The sequence below is a fragment of the Chlorocebus sabaeus genome, chromosome 19 (genome assembly GCF_047675955.1).
Source record: "Chlorocebus sabaeus isolate Y175 chromosome 19, mChlSab1.0.hap1, whole genome shotgun sequence".
Taxonomy (NCBI): Eukaryota; Metazoa; Chordata; class Mammalia; order Primates; family Cercopithecidae; genus Chlorocebus; species Chlorocebus sabaeus.
The window spans coordinates 26712564-26730140 of record NC_132922.1 but is presented as its reverse complement, the minus strand read 5'-3'; the positions used below and the strand labels follow the sequence as shown (position 1 = coordinate 26730140).

The 17577-nt window shown below is 50.6% G+C and overlaps 1 protein-coding gene and 1 non-coding gene across 4 annotated transcripts in view; both read left to right on the top strand.

Moving 5' to 3' along the window:
* Positions 1-6937, top strand: part of LOC103223018 (uncharacterized) — a 40697-nt gene extending 33760 nt beyond the window's left edge. For 2 of the 3 annotated variants that reach the window (XR_012089517.1, XR_012089519.1), the window contains 4 exons: positions 1569-1663; positions 2136-2157; positions 2460-2501; positions 6155-6937. This is a non-coding gene — a transcript (uncharacterized protein). The remainder of the gene's footprint in view (positions 1-1568; positions 1664-2135; positions 2158-2459; positions 2502-6154) is intronic. The other variant, XR_012089518.1, reaches the window with a different exon arrangement.
* A 6705-nt stretch (positions 6938-13642) lies between these two features.
* LOC140709122 (argininosuccinate lyase-like) lies at positions 13643-16930 on the top strand. The gene is made up of 5 exons (XM_073006905.1): positions 13643-14269; positions 14634-14717; positions 15581-15703; positions 16020-16076; positions 16217-16930. Exons 1-3 carry the CDS (start codon positions 13997-13999, stop codon positions 15662-15664), a joined length of 441 nt encoding a protein of 146 aa, XP_072863006.1. The 5' UTR covers positions 13643-13996; the 3' UTR covers positions 15665-15703; positions 16020-16076; positions 16217-16930.
* The last annotated feature ends 647 nt before the right edge of the window (positions 16931-17577 follow it).

Below are 17577 nucleotides of genomic sequence, written 5' to 3'. Positions count from 1 at the left end.
GAGTCACCCTCTGAACTTTCAGGACTTGTTAGTGCATATTCATGTTTCTGTCCTCACTGTGCGCTCCTGGTTTAAAGGGATCTCCTGGGGTGGATGGCGGAGTGAATATTCATGCTGGGCTCACTGGTAAAACTCCAGTCTCCTTTGAAGGGAGGAGGAATGTTTGACCTTGAGCATATTTCCAGCCTCCAGTTCCAACTCAGTCACAGATTCTGAGATGAGGTTTCTTTCTCCCCAGTTCTCTAATTTTTGGAGAAGCCAATAGTTCCTTCCCACAAAAGATAGCATCACACTATTTCCTATCTTCAAAACTTTGGCTTCAATTTTGTTCTTTAAGTTGATATTCATCACTTAAGTTCTAGACTTTTTCTTTTTTTATTTTTTTTTCTGAGACAAAATCTCGCTGTCTCGCCCAGGCTGGAGTGCAGTGGTGTGATCTCAGCTCACTGCAAGCTCTGCCTCCCGGGTTCGCGCCATTCTTCTGCCTCAGCCTCCCAAGTAGCTGGGACTACAGGTGCCCACCACCACGCTTGGCTAATGTTTTTGTGTTTTTGATAGAGACAGGGTTTCACCATGTTGGCCAGGCTGGTCGTGAACTCTTGACATCAGGTCATCTGCCCACCTCAGCCTCCCAAAGTGCTGGAATTACAGGTGTGAGCCAGAGTGCTCAGCCAAAAAAATAATTTTTACATAAGCTAGTTAACCAAAAATCACCCCCGTACTCATGAACATTTTTTCCTGAATTCATTCATTTCTATTGGTATACATTTCCTCATTTCAGTAGATAATGTGTATTTGAACCTGAAAGCTTATCCTCATGGCAGAAAGTGTTCAGAGTCATGTCTCTCAGCTTCACTGGTGTAGGTAGAGCAGGCTGTGTGAGATTGGCCTGTTTGAATGAAGCCTGACTTTTAGGGAATCTCCTCAGGGAGAGTCACACAGGAGCTGCTGGAGCGCCTGATCACAGGGGTCCAAAAGGGTGTGCAGAAGTGGTTCCAGAAGAAGACTTACAAAGAGGAAATCATGACTATTTTTAATTGCAGCATTTTAACATTGAATTTTTAAATGATCTCTATGAAAAAGAATGTGTGATTAATAGAATAGAGTAATTTGGGTAAAATTGAGTCCATTTCACCATAACATTGGCTTTTAATCAAGTAATAAATCCTTTAAAACAGATGCTAAATGTAGTACCAGCGTAATTGGATCCTAGTGTACTGACAGGCTCTTGAATACGTTAAGAAAATGCTGTTTGTTTTGAAGAGTTTCAAAACATTTGAGAGGGAGGAAGGACTCTTCCACTGACCCTCAGTATGCATTTTAGATCCATTTGGGGTTGTCTGTTTTGTGTTGCTGCCTGATGCCTCTAGTACGAGGCCAACAGCTTCATGTCTCGTGTCTTTCCTGCTCCCCTTCTCTGCCATCCCTCTCCCACTCAGGGGAATAGCCCAGCATCAACTCAGTTCATACTTGTCAACCACCTCCATACACCACATCCAGCAAAGCTCCCTGAGTGACTCACAGTCACCAACCACCAGTGCACTGATCTTTCCTCTGTGTCCTTCCAGCTTGTCCTGAGGATGGCCTGTTTTTAAGAGGCTCACCACAACGCAAAGATGAAGAAGAAGAGAAAGAAGATGAGGATGATAATAATGATGTCCAGGTAAGACTCCCCTTTTTTGTCTTTTACAGCAGTGTTGCTTTCCTGATTGCTTTACTTCTCAATTAATTTTGATATGAAAATCTGGCAGTGCACATTACGTACACTGTACACTATTCTCTTTGTGGGGCTGGAATTCAGTAGGTGTGTCTTGCCAACTGATACATGGTCTGCTAGTGTGGTTTTCAATGACAGCATCCAGTATCAACTGGAATACTGAGGCATTTTCCACAATACCAGTTTTCCTCCTTGGATTAAGCATTGTGCATTTGAATATAAAATTAAAGGTAAATTCTGTGAATTAAGGTATTGTTTTTCTATAGCTATCCTCTGTGCTAGGCTTTGGGGACTTTGACCTATGGTTCAATCGCTGTACCACCTTCTGGTTTTTTATCGTTGTCCAGAGAATAACAGATCTGTGTGAAGCGCACAGCAGAATCTGATTCTCATGATGTTTTCTTTTATATAATTGCAGATAACAGCTTGGAAAGAAAGTGGTATGTACCATGAAATAACTCACTTCCTGAGGGAAAAACTTGGTAGCTTCGGTGTATAGAAACCGGATTCTGGGTTCCTGCTGGGAAAGAGGCTTGGGGTTCTCATGAAAGTGATTTTGCCAGTATAGAACTCTGGCCCGAGAAGCTGTAGGGAGGTTTGTCAACCCAGAAGAAAGATGAGGGGATCTTGTATGAAGAGGCGTGGGGTGGGAGAAAAGCCCATCATTCAGCTTCAGCTAAAGTAGGAGGAGTGGGCGAGTCACTCTGTCTAATGACTTATCCTGGTGTTTTTCTTTCTAAAGACTTGATGCTGGAGAGTCTAAGTGAAGAGGAGATTCATCCAGGTAGGGAACTACATGCCAGGAAAAATCCAATGGGAAAAGGTTCCCAGGAGCCTCCAGGTTATCCCTGCTGCTTGTGAGGAGGGGCTGAAGGAGGGGGTATGAAATCAGAAAGAAAATGGAAATACGTGTGAGGTCTGGCTTATTGTTTTCAGTTTCTTGGCATCATGGTAAGAACTGTCTCTATGGGCTATGGGGATGCTGTGTTCATGAGAGATTCTCTTTGCAGTCCACCTGCTCTTTTCTGCCTGTGGAACATCAGAGCCTTTGGTTTGGATTAGTCAGCACTCCTAGGGATTGTACACAAGGGTGTAGGCTTAAGCACTGGGTGTCATCTGTGATGAAGGGAATCTGGGGGACACAGCTCTCTCACAGGCATTTCCTGGAACCTAGAGAAACAGTTCTTCTGCTGTGTGCCAAGGGGAAATGGAGAATCACCCTCTGAACTTTTCAGGACTTGTTAGTGCTCTTTCATGTTTCTGTCCTTGCTCTGCGCTCCTGGTTTAAAGGGATCTCCCGGGGTGGATGGCGGGGTGAATATTGACTCTGGGCTCACTGGTCAAACTCCAGTCTCCTTTGAAAGGAGGAAGAAAGTTTAACCTTGAGCACATTTCCAGCCTCCACTTCCCAACCCAATCACAGATTCTGAGATGATGCTTCTTTCTCCCTAGTTCTCTAATTTTTGGGAAGGCCAAGAATTCCTTCCCACAAATGATAGTAGTACACTATTTCCTCTCTTCAAACTTTGGCTTCAATTTTGTTCTTTAAGTTGATATTCATCTCTTAAGGGCTAGATTTCTTTTCTTTTCTTTTTTTTTTGACAGAGTCTCACCCTGTCGCTAGACCAGAGTGCAGTGGCATGATTTCAGCTCACTGCAACCTCCCCCTCCCTGGTTCAAGCGATTCTCCTGCCTCAGCCTCCTGAGTAGCTAGGATTACAGGTGCCTACCACCACATCCGGCTAAGTTTTGTATTTTTAGTAGAGACTGGGTTTCACTATGTTGACCAGGCTGATCACGAACTCCTGACCTCAGGTGATTTGCCTGCCTCAGCCTCCCAAAGTGCTGGGATTACAGGTGTGAGCCACCACGCCTGGCCAGGGTTATTTTTAATATAATTGTGTCTATCTCAAGTAATGGTGCTTGGAGTGTTTTTGTCAATGGTTTTGGAATAGCACCAGCACTCACTTCTGTGGAGCAGACTATTAGAAGGAGGCATGTCTTTCATTGTCATAACTAATGCCAAACTTTTTCCAAAATGATGACACCAATTCATGCTCCTCTAACAGCATATGTGAATAGTTGTTTCTCCAAATCCTCATAGACTCTTAGTTTTATCTCTTTCTAAAAATTCCATCACTGTGGTTAGTCTTTCATTTGTATAACATATGACTTAAAATCTTTACCGAAAAGAAAGGTTGTTTGACTCTAATGATGCAGGGCAGTAGATTTGTTTACACCGCCTCACCACAGACACGTAAGTAACGCACTGCGCCGACATTCCAACAGTTGCGACTTTACTAGGCAAAGGGAAATTTTCAGCTTTGTTATAATCTTATGGGACCACTGTCATACATGTTGTCTGTCATTGACCAAAATGTCATTCTGCCACATATGACTGTAGTTAATAAGCAGGTACTTAAGTTATAAGAATGAACATAATAACAGATATAAATTGAGTATCAGATATTATATGGGCATTTCTGTATGTTGCCTCCTTGAAGTGTCACAATCACTTTGAGACAGAATTAGTTTTGTTATAGTCATTATGCAGATGAGGAATGTGAGTCTCAGTTAAGTAAATTACTCAGGAGACACCAAGAGCTGGATCTCTTTAACACCAAAGGCTAATCTAGAAACTAACATGCTGCACCGCCTGTAGTGGCAAAGTAGACTTACCATAAAATGAAATGTGCTTCCACAGCTGGGTGTGTGAGCTTAGTGAGGCTGGTGTTACCCATTGCTCCATGGCTCAGAAATTTTCTTGCTGAAACTGGGATGGAGAAGCTCTTGGCTCAGGCAGTGAAAAGTTACTGACAGGTTGTTTGAGTGCAGTTGAAGGATTATGCTTCCATAGAGCATGTGGTTGTTCTCATGGAATGAGAACAGAGACAATCAAAGAGCATCACCTAGAGCGAGACTCTGTCTCAGAAAAAAAAAAAATTGCCCATATAATAGGTTAAACATTAGATACAGTCAATCAAACTGGGTCTTACCGTGTTAAAAAAAAATGTGTTTTTAGACAGTGATAGGAAAGAAGAAAAAAATTAAAATAGTTGATGTGGGGTCAGACACAGTGCTCATGCCTACAATCCCGGCACTTTGGGAGGCCCAGGTGGACAGATCATGAGGTCAGGAGATCCAGACCATCCTGGCTCACATGGTGAAACCCCGTCTCTACTAAAAATACAAAAAATCAGCCAGGCGTGGTGGTGGGCGCCTGTACTCCCAGCTACTTGGCAGGCGGAGGCACGAGAATGGCGTGAACCCGGGAGGTGGAGCTTGCAGTGAGCCAAGATCATGCCACTGCACTCCAGCCTGGGTGGCAGAGCAAGACTCTGTCTAAAAAAAAAAAAAGTTGATGTTTTCTGTGTCGGACTGTGAGTAAACTGCTTTTAAATAGAATTTTGTATGAAGTTCTTTAGGCAATAAGTAAAAATGGAAGGGAAACCTGATGGCAGAGAGCAGCCAGGACCACAGTTGCCTGTGGATGCAGAGACTGTGGTGGAGCCTGGAAGGCACCAAAGACCATGAGTGCCCCCGGGCAGTCAGTTCAGTGACAGCACCGCTCATTATCTGATCGGCAGGCACCCCACTAGCACATGGAGAGAACAGGGAGGCCTAAGATGAGTCCAGGCCATGGCAGATCTCCAGTGAGGGGATTGTGGAAGATGTGAAAAGCATTCTGGAGGGGAAGGTAGCCCTGCAGTTTAGCGGTCCAGTTTCCCTCACTGGTCTGACATGGTATAGCATAGAGGTACTCACACAGCAGTCCCCAGTATCCTCCCACTTCCCTAAAGGCTTAAACATACCATGGTGTGTATCAGTTTCTTAAAGAGCACAATAGCATGTTACTGAACAACTAAAATTGCAGAGAAGTGGCCTCGTTTCCTGGAAGTGTTTCAGGGAGGGGGAGGTGGTGAAGCTCCACTGGGGAAATGCTCATGACCGAAGAAAGTTGAGGCCTGAGGTCAGATAGTTGGGCTCAGCCACATGGAGACCACCTCGTGCCCTACCAGAACAATCTGGTGGTGTGTCCAGCCTCAGCTGTCTGGGGTGGCAGTTTGTGCCTTTGGGCTACAGTTGAAGACCAGTTGCCTCATCTAGGCTGGCTCCCATACCTCTCCTGGCAACAGCTTCTTAAATCCCGGAAGCTGATAATGGTGTGGTAAATGGGTCTTGGGAGAATGGAGGCAAGAATATGGTGCTCAGGACTTCTAGGTCCTAACATAGGCTGTGTTCCTGGCCCTCCCCTTGTAACAGAGGCACCTCTGTCCCTGGCTGGTGTTTCCACATCTCTAATTTCTCCTCAGCCTGGACTGCAGAGGTGGGAGCCCAGGAGATGCTGGCGTAGAGGCTGTTTAGTGGGATGATGTCATAGTGCACAAAGCTGGGAGCCTGCTCTCATTGAAAAGGGGTTGTCTCTTCTTTATCCAGGGTGAAGGACTTCCGAGGAGCTGACCAGGGTGCTGACCCAAAGGGCAGGCCACTGTGTGCTGCAGGAACATCTGAGGGAGGCTCAAGCTCTGCCGTCAGGCGTTTTCCCAGGCTTGGCGTAAAGAAGTGATGGAGACTTTCGTGTGATTCCTAGGCTCCCCTCCTGGACAGCACCAGGAATGTGCCTTTGAGGTGGCTGGGCTTCAGGCCAGCCTGAGGGCGTGCTTGGGTGACTGAAGAATGCAGCTATTTGCTGGGAAGATCTTAAGGAGAAAACCAGAACCTCTCCCTCTCCCGAGCTCTCATCCTGGGGGGAGCCCTGTCATCCTCAGTCAAAAGACATAGTCATCCTCAGTCAAAAGAACCTGCATCGGGTTTCATCTTTTGCCTTCTTTCCTGCCACCCAGGGTGGGAACAGGCAAACGTGGCTGAGGAGAGTGACACCCAGCCACACACCCCATGGGTCAATCACTGGAGCTTCTGAAACCTGCTGCAGCTGGGTTCCTTCCTTCCCCCAGCCCAACTTCCTGCCCCCAGCTTTGTCCCTGGAGGTCTCAATCCTGTTCTCTACATTCTGAGGGGAACTCTTGGCCCCAGCAGACAGTAAAACTCCAAGGCCACCTCCCACCCACCCCCAGCACTGGGTTTGGCCTTTACCACCCAGGACCTGGTGCTTCTAGGCCTGGCATTTCCCCTTTGGCAAGAGAGTGAGAAGAGACATAACTGTGCTCCAGGAACAAAAAGTGCCATTCCGACTTGAAATAAAGAGTCTGAGCGCATTGATTCAGTTGCAGAGGTGGCTGATCACATCTGACCCAATGAGGGGCTCAGGGCTTCCACTCAATGACATCGATGGTGATCTGGGTCGCCTGTCATAAAGTCTTGCCCTCGTAAGCCTTGCTGTAAGAGTCCTCCTCAGGGACACGGAAGGTGTGCACGTGGGCCTGCCTGCAGGACCTTGCAGTCCTCGGGGGCCTCTGGCAGCATGGTGAGGGCCTTGGTGGCCTTCAGGCACACCCTGCCCATGGGTGAGTACAGCAGCTCCAGGAGCAGACTAATGGCTTGTGCGTCCAGGGCCACGTACTTCCCAGCAGGCCACCAACACAGGGCATTCCTAACAGCCTGAATGGGCCTCTTTTCACCCCCTCACAACCTAGCCCTCAAGGGGAGGTGCCACCCTGTCCCCACCCTGCAGTGATTCACTGATTCATTCACACAGCAAGATGCTGAGGCAAGAGCTGGGCTTTCCCATCTCAGCGCTCTTTTGGGCCAGGTGATTTTCAACTTGGAGCCAAAGTTCTCCTACTGCGACCTTTGGGTCTGGAGCAGCAAACAGAGCAAAGCCTTGTCCTCTGGAGCTCCCCTTGGGGATGACAGAAAGTGATGGCAAGGATGGCGGTCACAGTGGACACAGGAGGATGCGGGGAGGCTGGGGAGGCTGCAGTTTCAGAGAGAAAGCTCTCTCCTGGAAAGCCACTCTCCTGGTCCCATGGGAAAGGACCTCTGTGCAAACCTAAGATGACGGGGCAGGGGTGGCGCCTGGGAACATGCATTTCCACAGACCACCCGGGGTCTGGTTCAGGGGCCACACTTGGAGAAATACTCACCCAGGCCTCTAATGAGACTCTCAGAAGAAAGAGAAGCCAGGACTTAGGGAAGGCAAGAGGGCACCCCCAGCAAGGGGACATGGCCATGGCCAAGGCAGGGACTCTGGGGGTCAGTGACCGGCCCGTCCTCACAATGAGGGGCCCAGTGTGGGAACACTCCCCCCAACCACCGCAAGCTCTGAGTCTTTGTGCTGCCCCAGTTTTGAGGCCAGGATGTAGACTGTGATCCTGTGTGGCCTGGGGTGAGAGACAAGACACTGCGCCTCCGTGTCCTCACCTGTGAATGCAGACATTGCCTCCCTGGAGGGTTTTCTAAATGTGAGGTTTGGAGACAATGCCTGGCACACAGGAGGCTCTCAGTGACCGCTGGGTGTCAGGATCATCATCAGTGCTTCTCCTGTTCTCACCTTCCTCATGGGGAGGAGGTGCCAGACCCTCTCCTGCATCCTCCTGCAGGCAGGGGCCGGGATGAGTTCCTGGAGCTGCTCCTCTGCAGCTTCTACACCAGTGAGCAGATCAGACCCTTGCTGATGATACTGTGGGCCCCTGCAAGACAGGAAAGGGCACTGAGGGTGGACTGGCCACTCCCCCTCCCATGCTGGTTGGCCTCAGGGCTCAGGAAGGATTTTGCAGAACAACTGGGTGAGTTTGAAAAGAGAACTTTCAAGTTCCCTGTCACCCCCTGAAGCTGCCTGGCCAGGGGCCTGAGAAGCCAGCAGGAGGCTGTGGATGAAGCCATGTCAGGGACTGAGAGGGCAGGTGCAGAGGACCCAGGAAGGGCCAGCTTTTGGTCGCTGGCATCTCAGGGAGCATCTGCCATAGCAGGGCACAGTGGCCTGAGAGGCAGCAGCCACCCCTGGGAGATCTGGCAGCTCACTCCGTGGGGTCCAGGCACACCAGGAGACCCTCCACTCTTCCCTACCACTGCCCCAGAGTAGGGGAGCCAAGAAAGCTCCCCCTTCCCATCCAAAATATTTCAAAGGGGTTGGGGACTCACGCCTGGTCAGACCAGCCCTTGAGAAGAGTTTGGGTTCGACTCTGAGATGGAAGACCTAGAGTGCAGGCCAGTGTCTCACACACCAAAAAGAGCTGTGCCCCAACTAAGGGCGACGGGAAGCCATAGGCTCTGGCCAAGGGGTCTTGAAGGGACCTGGGGCTCTGTGGGAAGGGGGTCTCCACATGGCACAGCTGGGGTGCAGGTACTGGGAGAAGTACAATGAGGCAAGCCTCGCCCATAGACAGGCCCCACCTGGCTCCTCCCAGCTGGAGCTGGAAGCCAGAGGGGTGAGGAGTTACACTGTCCCAGCCTGAGCAAAGGACAATTCCGAGCTCGGGGGCACAGGAGTGTGCTCAGCAGGACTGGGTGAACAGGCCCTTTGTTGGGAAGGTGAAGAGTACAGCCTTCCAGGAGCAGGTGCCTGAGGCTTCCAGACAGGCTTCTTTGGGAGGTGGCCAGAGGAGATGCCTGTTTTCCAGGGCAGGAATTGGAGGGAACGTCCAGGCTGGAGAGGTTGAGCCAGGCTGTCACAAGGCTTTGAAACTTCCCATATGAAAGCCTGGCTGTTGGAGAGCGTTTGTTTGGAACTTGAGGCTAGGGGATTCTGTTCAGTCTGGTGCCAGCCACAGCCTTTGGATGGGCAGAGCAATGATCGGGTGAGGGTGTAAAAGAAAAGTACCGAGGAAAGAGAAGAGGAAAACCAGCTTTAACAACAGTCTAGGCTGGGTGCGGTGGCTCACACCTGTAATTCCAGCACTTTGGGAGGCCGAGGTGGGTGGATCACCTGAATTCAGGAGTTTGAGACCAGCCTGGTCAACAGATGGTGAAATCCTGTCTCTACTAAAAATACAAAAATTAGCCGTGCGTGGTGATGGATGCCTGTAATCCCAGCTACTTGAAAGGCTGAGGCAGGAGAATCACCTCAGGTGAAGCAGGAGGCAGAGGTTGCAGTGAGCTGAGATAACACCACTGCACTCCAGCCTGGGCTACAGAGTGAGACTCCGTCTCTTAAAAAAAATAAATACAATCTGTACTGTGGAGGCCTTGGGTGGGTGTCCCGAGCTCTAAGCATGGACTGTTCCCTCTGTTGGGAGCTTCCTCCCTTCATCCCTCCTGGTTGACTCAACTCGGCATAAAGGTCATTTCTTCTAAGAGCCTGTCCCTGACTCTCCAATCCAGGATATGTTTATTGTCTGAGAGCGCCCAATTCCTGCCACCACTTGTCATTTCCATTCACAACATTTGTTTCATTGTTTTTTTTTTTCAGATTTGGGGTCTCGCTCTGTTGCCCAGGCTGGAGTGCAGTGGTGCAATCACAGCTCGTTGCCACCTCGACCTCCTGGGCTTAAGCGATCCTCCCCACTCAGCCTCCCAAATAGCTGGGACCACAGACATGCACTGCCATGCCAGGCTAAGTTTTAAGTGTTTTTTCTTTTCCGAGTTGGAATCTTGCTCTGTCACCCAGCTTGGAGAGCAGTGGTGCGATGTCGGCTCACTGCAACCTCTATCTCCTGTGTTCCAGCAATTCTCCTGCCTCACCCTCCTGAGTCACCACCATGCCCAGCACTGCAGAGGTTCTGTGAGTGCTGACCTAGACCCTCTCGATAGTTTCTTAAGAATTCAGAACCGGGGCCAGGCACAGTGGCTCATGCCTGTAATCCCAGCACTTTGGGAGGCCAAGGCAGGTGGATCACTTGTTGAGGTCAAAAGTTCAAGACTAGCCTGACCAACATGGTGAAACCTTATCTCTAATAAAAATGGAAATTTAGGGCCGGGCATGGTGGCTCACGCCTGTAATCCAAGCACTTTTAGGAGGGCGAGGTGGGCAGATCATTTGGTCAGGATATTGAGACCATCCTGGGTAACACAGTGAAACTCCATCTCTATTAAAAATACAAAAAATTAGCCTGGCGTGGTGGCGGGTGCCTGTAGTCCCAGCTGCTCAGGAGGCTGAGGCAGGAGAATGGTGTGAACCCGGGACACGGAGCTTGCAGTGAGCCAAGATCACACTACTGCACTCCAGCCTGGGCAACAGAGCGAGACTCTGTCTCAAAAAAAAAAAAAAAAATTAGGTGGATGTGGTGATGGGCACCTGTAATCCAAGCTACTTGGGAGGCTGATGCAGGCGAACTGCTTGAACCTGGGAAGGGGAGGTAGCAGTGAGTCAAGATTGTGCCACTGCAGTCCAGCCTGGGCGACAAGAGTGAAACTCTGTCTCAAAGAAAAAAGAATTCAGAGCTAGTTACCTTTTCAAAGAGGATGAGCAAGGGTGCATATCCACGAGCCACTTCCCCCTACTTGACAAGTTTGCAGAAGTGGCATTCTGTAAGCACAAGAAATTAAAGGGTGCAAACAGAACAGCGCAGTCCACCGTGGGTGGCTGTTCTCTGTGTGTCAGCGGGAGTCCCAGGAGCTGTGACAAACGAGTGTGAGCTGGCTGGGGAGCCACTAGCTCAACACAGTGTTGCCACAATGCTTTAATATGTTTAAAAAAAAAAAAAATGGGCCAGGCAAGGGGCTGGGAGCGGTGGCTCACGCCTGTAAGCTCAGCACTTTGGGAGGCTGAGGCAAGCAGATCACCTGAGGTCAGGAATTCAGGAACAGACTGGCCAACATGGTGAAACCCCATCTCTACTAAAAATACAAAAATTAGTTGCGCATGGTGGTGGGAGTTTGTAATCCCAGCTACTCTGGAGGCTGAGGCAAGAGAATTGCTTAAACTCAGGAGGTGGAGGTTGCAGTGAACCAAGATTGCGCCATTGCACTCCAGCCTAGGCGACAAGAGCAAAACTCTGTCTCTAAAAGAAAGAGATAAAAAGAAATGGGCCAGGTGGACTGGGCGCAGTGGCTCACACCTGTAATCTCAACACTTTGGGAGGCTGACGTGGGCCGATCACAAGGTCAGAAGTTTGAGACCAGCCTGGCCAACATGGTGAAACCCCATCTCTACTAAAAATACAAAAATTGGCTGGGTTTGGTGGCAGATGCCTGTAATCCCAGCTACTTTGGAGGCTGAGGCAGAATTGCTTGAACCCAGGAGGCAGAGGTTGCAATGAGCTGAAATTGTGCCACTGCACTTCAGCCTGAGTGACAGAGCGAGACTCTATAAAAATAAAATAAAATAAAATGAAGAAGAAGGAGGAGGAAAAAGAAAAAAAGAAGAAACAGCCAGTTGTGGTGGCTCACACCTGTAATCCCAGCAATTTGGGAGGCAGAGGAGGAGGAGCAGGAGGAGCAAGGGGAGGAGGAGGAGGAGAGGAAGAAGGAGGGGAAGAAGAAGGGGAAGGAGGAGGAGGAAGAGGGTGAGGAGGAGGGTAAGGAGGAGGGGGAGGAAAAAGAAATGGAGGAGGAGGAGAAAGAAACAGCAGGCTGGGGGCAGTGGCTCATGCCTGTGAGGAGGCGGAGGAGGAAAAAAGAAACGGAGGAGGAGGAGAAAAAAACAACCCAGGAGGCAGAGGTTGTACTGAGCTGAGATCATGCCACTGCACTCCAGCCTGGGAGACAGAGCGAAACTGTGTCTCAAAAAAAAAAAAAAAAATAATAATAATAATAATAATAATAATAATAATAATAACAGCCAGGGTGCCACAGTGGCTCACGCCTGTAATCCCAGCAATTTGGGAGGCTGAGGCGGGAACATTGCTCGAAACCCAGGAGTCTGAGACCAGTCTGGGCAACATAGTGAGACCCTGTTTCTACAAAAAAATTAAAAATTAGCAGGAATGGTGGCACAAGCCCACCTACAAGCCCAGCTACTCAGAAGGCTGAGGCAAGAGGATGACTTGAGCCCAGGAGGTCGAGGCTGCAGTAAGCTGTGGTTGAACCACTGCACTCACGCCTGGGCAGTGGAGTAAGACTTTGTCTGAAAAATATAATAACAAAGTTTGAAATACAGTAAGAATTACTGAAATGTGACACAAAGACACCAAGTGAGCACGTGCTGTTGGAAAAAATGGTGCCAATCCACTAGGTCAACACAGGGTTACCACAATCCTGTAATATATTGAAAAAAATGGGCCAGGCAAGGGGCCAGGTGGAGTGGCTTACGCCTGTAATCTCAGCACTTTGGGTGGCCGAGGCAGGTGGATCACCTGAGGTCAGGAGTTCAAGACCAGCCTGGCCAACATGGTGAAACCCTGTCTCTATAAAAGATACAAAAATCAGTTGGGTGTGGTGGCACGTGCCTGTAATTCCAGCTACTTGGGAGGCTGAGGCAGGAGAATCGGCTTGATCCCGGGAGGCGGACGTTGCAGTGAGCCGAGATCACGCCACCGCACTCCAGCCTGGGTGGCAGAGTGAGACTCAGTCTCAAAAAAAGAACAAAATGTGGATGCTATATACCATCTCTCTGCCCTCGGCTCCTGGGAGTAAGGGGTCACCCAGTGACCTCCTAGAAGGCCAGGGACAATGGGGGGTGTCAGGGTGCTCTTCAGAGCCAAGGGAGCAGTAGGAATTGGGATCTTAGTCTACCTCCAAGCTGTGAGGGAGACAGTTGCAGGGCACTTAGGCTTGGTGGAGACCGTCAGTGCCTCTTTGCCTGCCCCTGCAGCAGAAGTTCAGGACACCAGAGCCAAGACCAGAGGCCCTGGTGGAACAGCGGTGAAGAGCATGGGTTCTGACTTCAGACTGCTGGGCTGCAGCCCTGGCTCTCCCACCCCAGGTAAGGGAAGGCTGCATGCCTCTCTGTGCCTCAGTTTCCCCTTCTGCATAGTGGAGTTGTATTGATGTCTACTCCAGAGGGTTGTGTCATCAATTAGGATGGCACCTGGCACGTTGGTCAGTGGCAGGAAAAGTTCCAGAAGCTCGGCTCTGGTCCTAGGGGTGCCTGAGGCCCTGCCACCATCTCCTTGGGGTGATGCCATGTGGTGGGAAAGACCCCAACTTCAAGCCCAGACTCAGTCACTCATGCCTGTAATACCAACACTTGCAGAGGCCGGGGTGGGAGGATCACCTGAGGTCAGGAATTCAAGACCAGCCTGGCCCACATGGTGAAACCCTGTCTACCAATGATCCAAAAAGTAGCCAGGTGTGGTGGTGCATGTGTGTAATCCCAGCTACTCCGGAGGCTGAGGCAGAAGAATCTCTTGAACCCAGGAGGCGGAGGTTGCAGAGAGCCGAGGTCGCGCCACTGCACTCCAGCCTGGCTCTGTCTTGGTGTTCAGCCACGTTCCCATGCTCACTCCCAGGGTGACTCTGGGAAGGTCTGAGCCTCCTTGTCTTCCCAGTTAGAATGATCCGATGCCCCTGCTGCCATCAGACGTAGTAAGTTTCCCGAGGACTCTGCAAGAGGTACTGTTCTGGAGGGTGGAGGCGAGACTAATTGTTCCTGCTCTCCTGGCCAGAGTGGGCACAGTGGATCCTGTCATGGAGAAGTTCCACGCATCCATCACCTATGACCGGCACCTGTGGGAGGTGGATGTTCAAGGCAGCAGAGGCTACAGCAGGGGCCTGGAGAAGGCAGGGCTCCTCACCAAGGCCGAGATGGACCAGATACTCCATGGCCTAGACAAGGTACTTGCCATGGCCCATGCCCCACCGGAGTCCCCCTCCCTGTGGCCCCAGGCTCCCACCAAATCCCTGAGCAATTAGCACAGTGTTGCCTGTCTGTGGTTTCACATTGAACTAATCATATACTCAAGTGCTGTTTAACTGTGTGCCTTGATGGCCGCCTTGCTCCTTTAATGACGCTGTGGCCCACATGGCTCATGAGTAAAGGTGTGCTGGGCCCGAGATGCCCCCTCCCAAGGTGCGCTTCCAGGACTCAGCTCCTGGACAGGGACAGTCAGTCATCAGGGATAGGGTGGGACCGGGGCAGGGGCTCTCGGCCGCTGATGCCTGCTCACCTGACCCCTGGCATTGCTGCTACCTGCTCTAGGTGGCTGAGGAGTGGGACCAGGGCACCTTCAAACTCAGCCCCAATGATGCTGACATCTACACAGCCAACAAGCACCGCCTGAAGGTACGACCACTGCAGCCCTGTAGGGAGACCCCCTGAAACTATTGCTATGGAATAAAAGATGAAATGCTCCTGATTATTGTAAATAGAAAATTGCATACAGGATTGTGTAAAGACAATGCCAGGTTGGACCGCCAGAATGAGCCAACAGCGTGTAATGTGCTTCCCCCTGCAGAGAGCCTATGAATGGATGTGCAGTCAGAGAGATTTCACATCACCAAGATTCCTATCCCAGAAAAGCAGATGTTCATGGCTCTGGGAATGGAATGCGACCCTTGTTGAGAGCCTATAAATGGACGCATGGGGTGCACCTGTCCATATGGATAAGATCGGACTATAAACGCCCTCATCTTGCCACGGCTCTTCTAGGCCTCTTTAGGGTTAAGGCATATTCCCTTCTGAGAATTTCTGGTCTAATGGGTTGTCTAGCTTCACGTCCTGTTTCTATGGATTGTTTGTAACCAATTTTTGCTGCAACTGTTACTGCTGATTAATATCTTGCTAATCATAGTTTATGGAAAGACTGTGTTTCTGTTTTAAGGCTCTGTTAGAAATTACTGATGCACACACTACATTGTAAATCTTATCTATATACTGTACTTCTACATACAGATGTTATGTTAAAGAATTACTTCATCCCCATGTCACCATCTCACCTCATAATCAAATGACCCTAAATCCCTCACTAACCTACTTCTGCCCTCACTAAACTTAATAATAAATGCTGGTATATCCAGTGCATTGGCGGCACTATGGGACCAGAAGTGGTGACCCCCCTGGACCCAGCTTTCACTATCTTGTGTGTGTCTATTATTTCTCGACCTGTCGATCCACCTGGGAACAAAGAGAGCCCCGTTGCATTGCAGGCTGCTGGCCAGATCCCGCAATACAGCCCCACCACTTTCCTGGCCTCCCCTCACCACCTTGCCTGGGGCCACGTTGAACATTAGCGCCATCATTCTGTTTGCTTCGCCATTGGCAGACAGGAGGTGAGACCCCAGGACATGGGCCAGGCGCAGTGGCTCATGCCTATAATCCTAGCACTTTGGGAGGCTGAGGTGGGAGGATCGCTTGAGGCCAGGAGTTTGAGACCTGACTGGGCAATAATAACGTGGTCCCGTAAGTACAAAAAAAAAAAAAAAAAAAAAAGAACAAAAGGCCTCAACAAAGATGGCGAGAGATTTGGGCAGGACCTGGGGCCCTGGGGTAGGGAGGGAGGTTGGCAGGGTTGATGGGGAACCCTACCTTGCCTGGGCTGACCCCTTGGGATATAGACCGTGACCCTTGGCCTCCCTTCACCTCCAGGAGCTCATTGGTGAAACCGCAGGGAAGCCACACACGGGACGGAGCTGGAACAACCAGGTACCTCTAGCCCTCCGCCCCCCGTGCTCTGTGCTGTCCCAACCTTGGGGAGCCCAGGGGGCAGTCAGCTCAGCAGTGGTCCTGGCTCCCCAGGGAAGCAACACGTCGGCCTCCCTGAGCACCACCTCCTCCTTGCACAGGTGGTCACGGACCTCAGGTTGTAGATGTGCAGACCTGCTTCACACTCTCAGGCCTCCTCTGGAAGCTCATCAGGACTGTGGTGGATCAGGCAGAGGTGTGAGTCCCCGAGGGATGCCCAGGGGGCAGAGAGAGGTGTGATGGCAACCTGAAGAGCAGACCTAGGTGGCAGGGGTGAACAGGGTAGGGGTGCCAGGCCCTGGGGGACAGGGGCATCCCAGAATTCCAGGGTCGAGGCAGAGCAGCTAAGAGTGGGGCATTTCCTGCAGACCCCAATACTCCCATGGCAGTCTAGCTCAGCCGACAGGGAAAGCTCACCCTTCACGGGGCTGGGTGCGGGGGTTCATGCCTGTAATCCCAGTACTTTAGGAGGCCGAAGTGGGTGGGTCACGTAAGGTCAGGAGTTTGAGACCAGCCTGACCAACATGGTGAAACTCTATCTCTACTAAAATATAAAAATTAGGCAGGTGTGGTGGTGGGCGCCTGTAATCCCAGCTACTCGGGAGGCTGAGGCAGGACCAACTGCTTGAACCCAGGAGGCGGAGGTTGCAGTGAGCCGAGATCGCGCCACTGAACTCCAGCCTGGGCGACAGAGCGAGACTCTCGTCTCAAAAATAAACAGAAAGAAAACTCACCCTTTGTGGATTTAAGGGCAGGAAGCTAAGGCACTAGCTTGGCTGTGCCTGAAGCAGCCAGTCACCCCCCCACCCTGCCTGTGCCCCATGTCTCCCAGCCCATGCTCCGCTCCCCCACCCAGCCCATCTGGCAAAAGACAGAGCCAAAGGCTGCCTCCTGCTGGCCTCATCCCAGGCTTTCACCTGGTGTCTTTGGGACTGGATTTGTTGCTTGCAGACCTGGAGGAGGAGCTGCTGAGGAGTCTCCCTGGGTTATCAGAGACCCCTCCTCTTCCTCAACTCCCCATGACCCCTGTTTCACAGACCTGGGGGAAACAAGGGCACACGAATTTCACCCTGGAGGTGGAGTGGGGCTGCTAGGAGGAACCGGGAGTGTCTGCTACTGAGTTCAGGGTTTCTTTAATTTTTTTTTTTTTTTTTTTTTTTGAGACAGGGTCTTGCTCTGTCACCTAGCCTGGAGTCCAGTGGCATGATCTCGGCTAACTGCAAACTCTGCTTTCCAGGTTCAAGCAATTCCATCCAGTGCCTCAGCCTCCCAAGTAGCTGGGATTACAGGTATGTGCCACAACATGCAGCTAATTTTTGTATTTTTTTCAGTAGAGATGGGTTTTGCCATGTTGGCCAGGCTGGTCTCCAACTCCTGAGCTCAGGTGATCCACCTGCCTCGGCCTGCCAAAGTGCTAGGATTACAGGCATAAGCCACTGCACCCGGCCTAGTTTTAAAATTT

Bases quoted from the DNA above. Each gene is read 5' to 3' on its own strand.
- LOC140709122 (XM_073006905.1), top strand. From the start codon at position 13,997: ATGCCCCTGCTGCCATCAGACGTAGTAAGTTTCCCGAGGACTCTGCAA. The intron at 14,270-14,633 runs GTACTTGCCATG...TACCTGCTCTAG, and splicing joins TACTCCATGGCCTAGACAAG to GTGGCTGAGGAGTGGGACCA. The intron at 14,718-15,580 runs GTACGACCACTG...GTTGCATTGCAG, and splicing joins CCAACAAGCACCGCCTGAAG to GCTGCTGGCCAGATCCCGCA.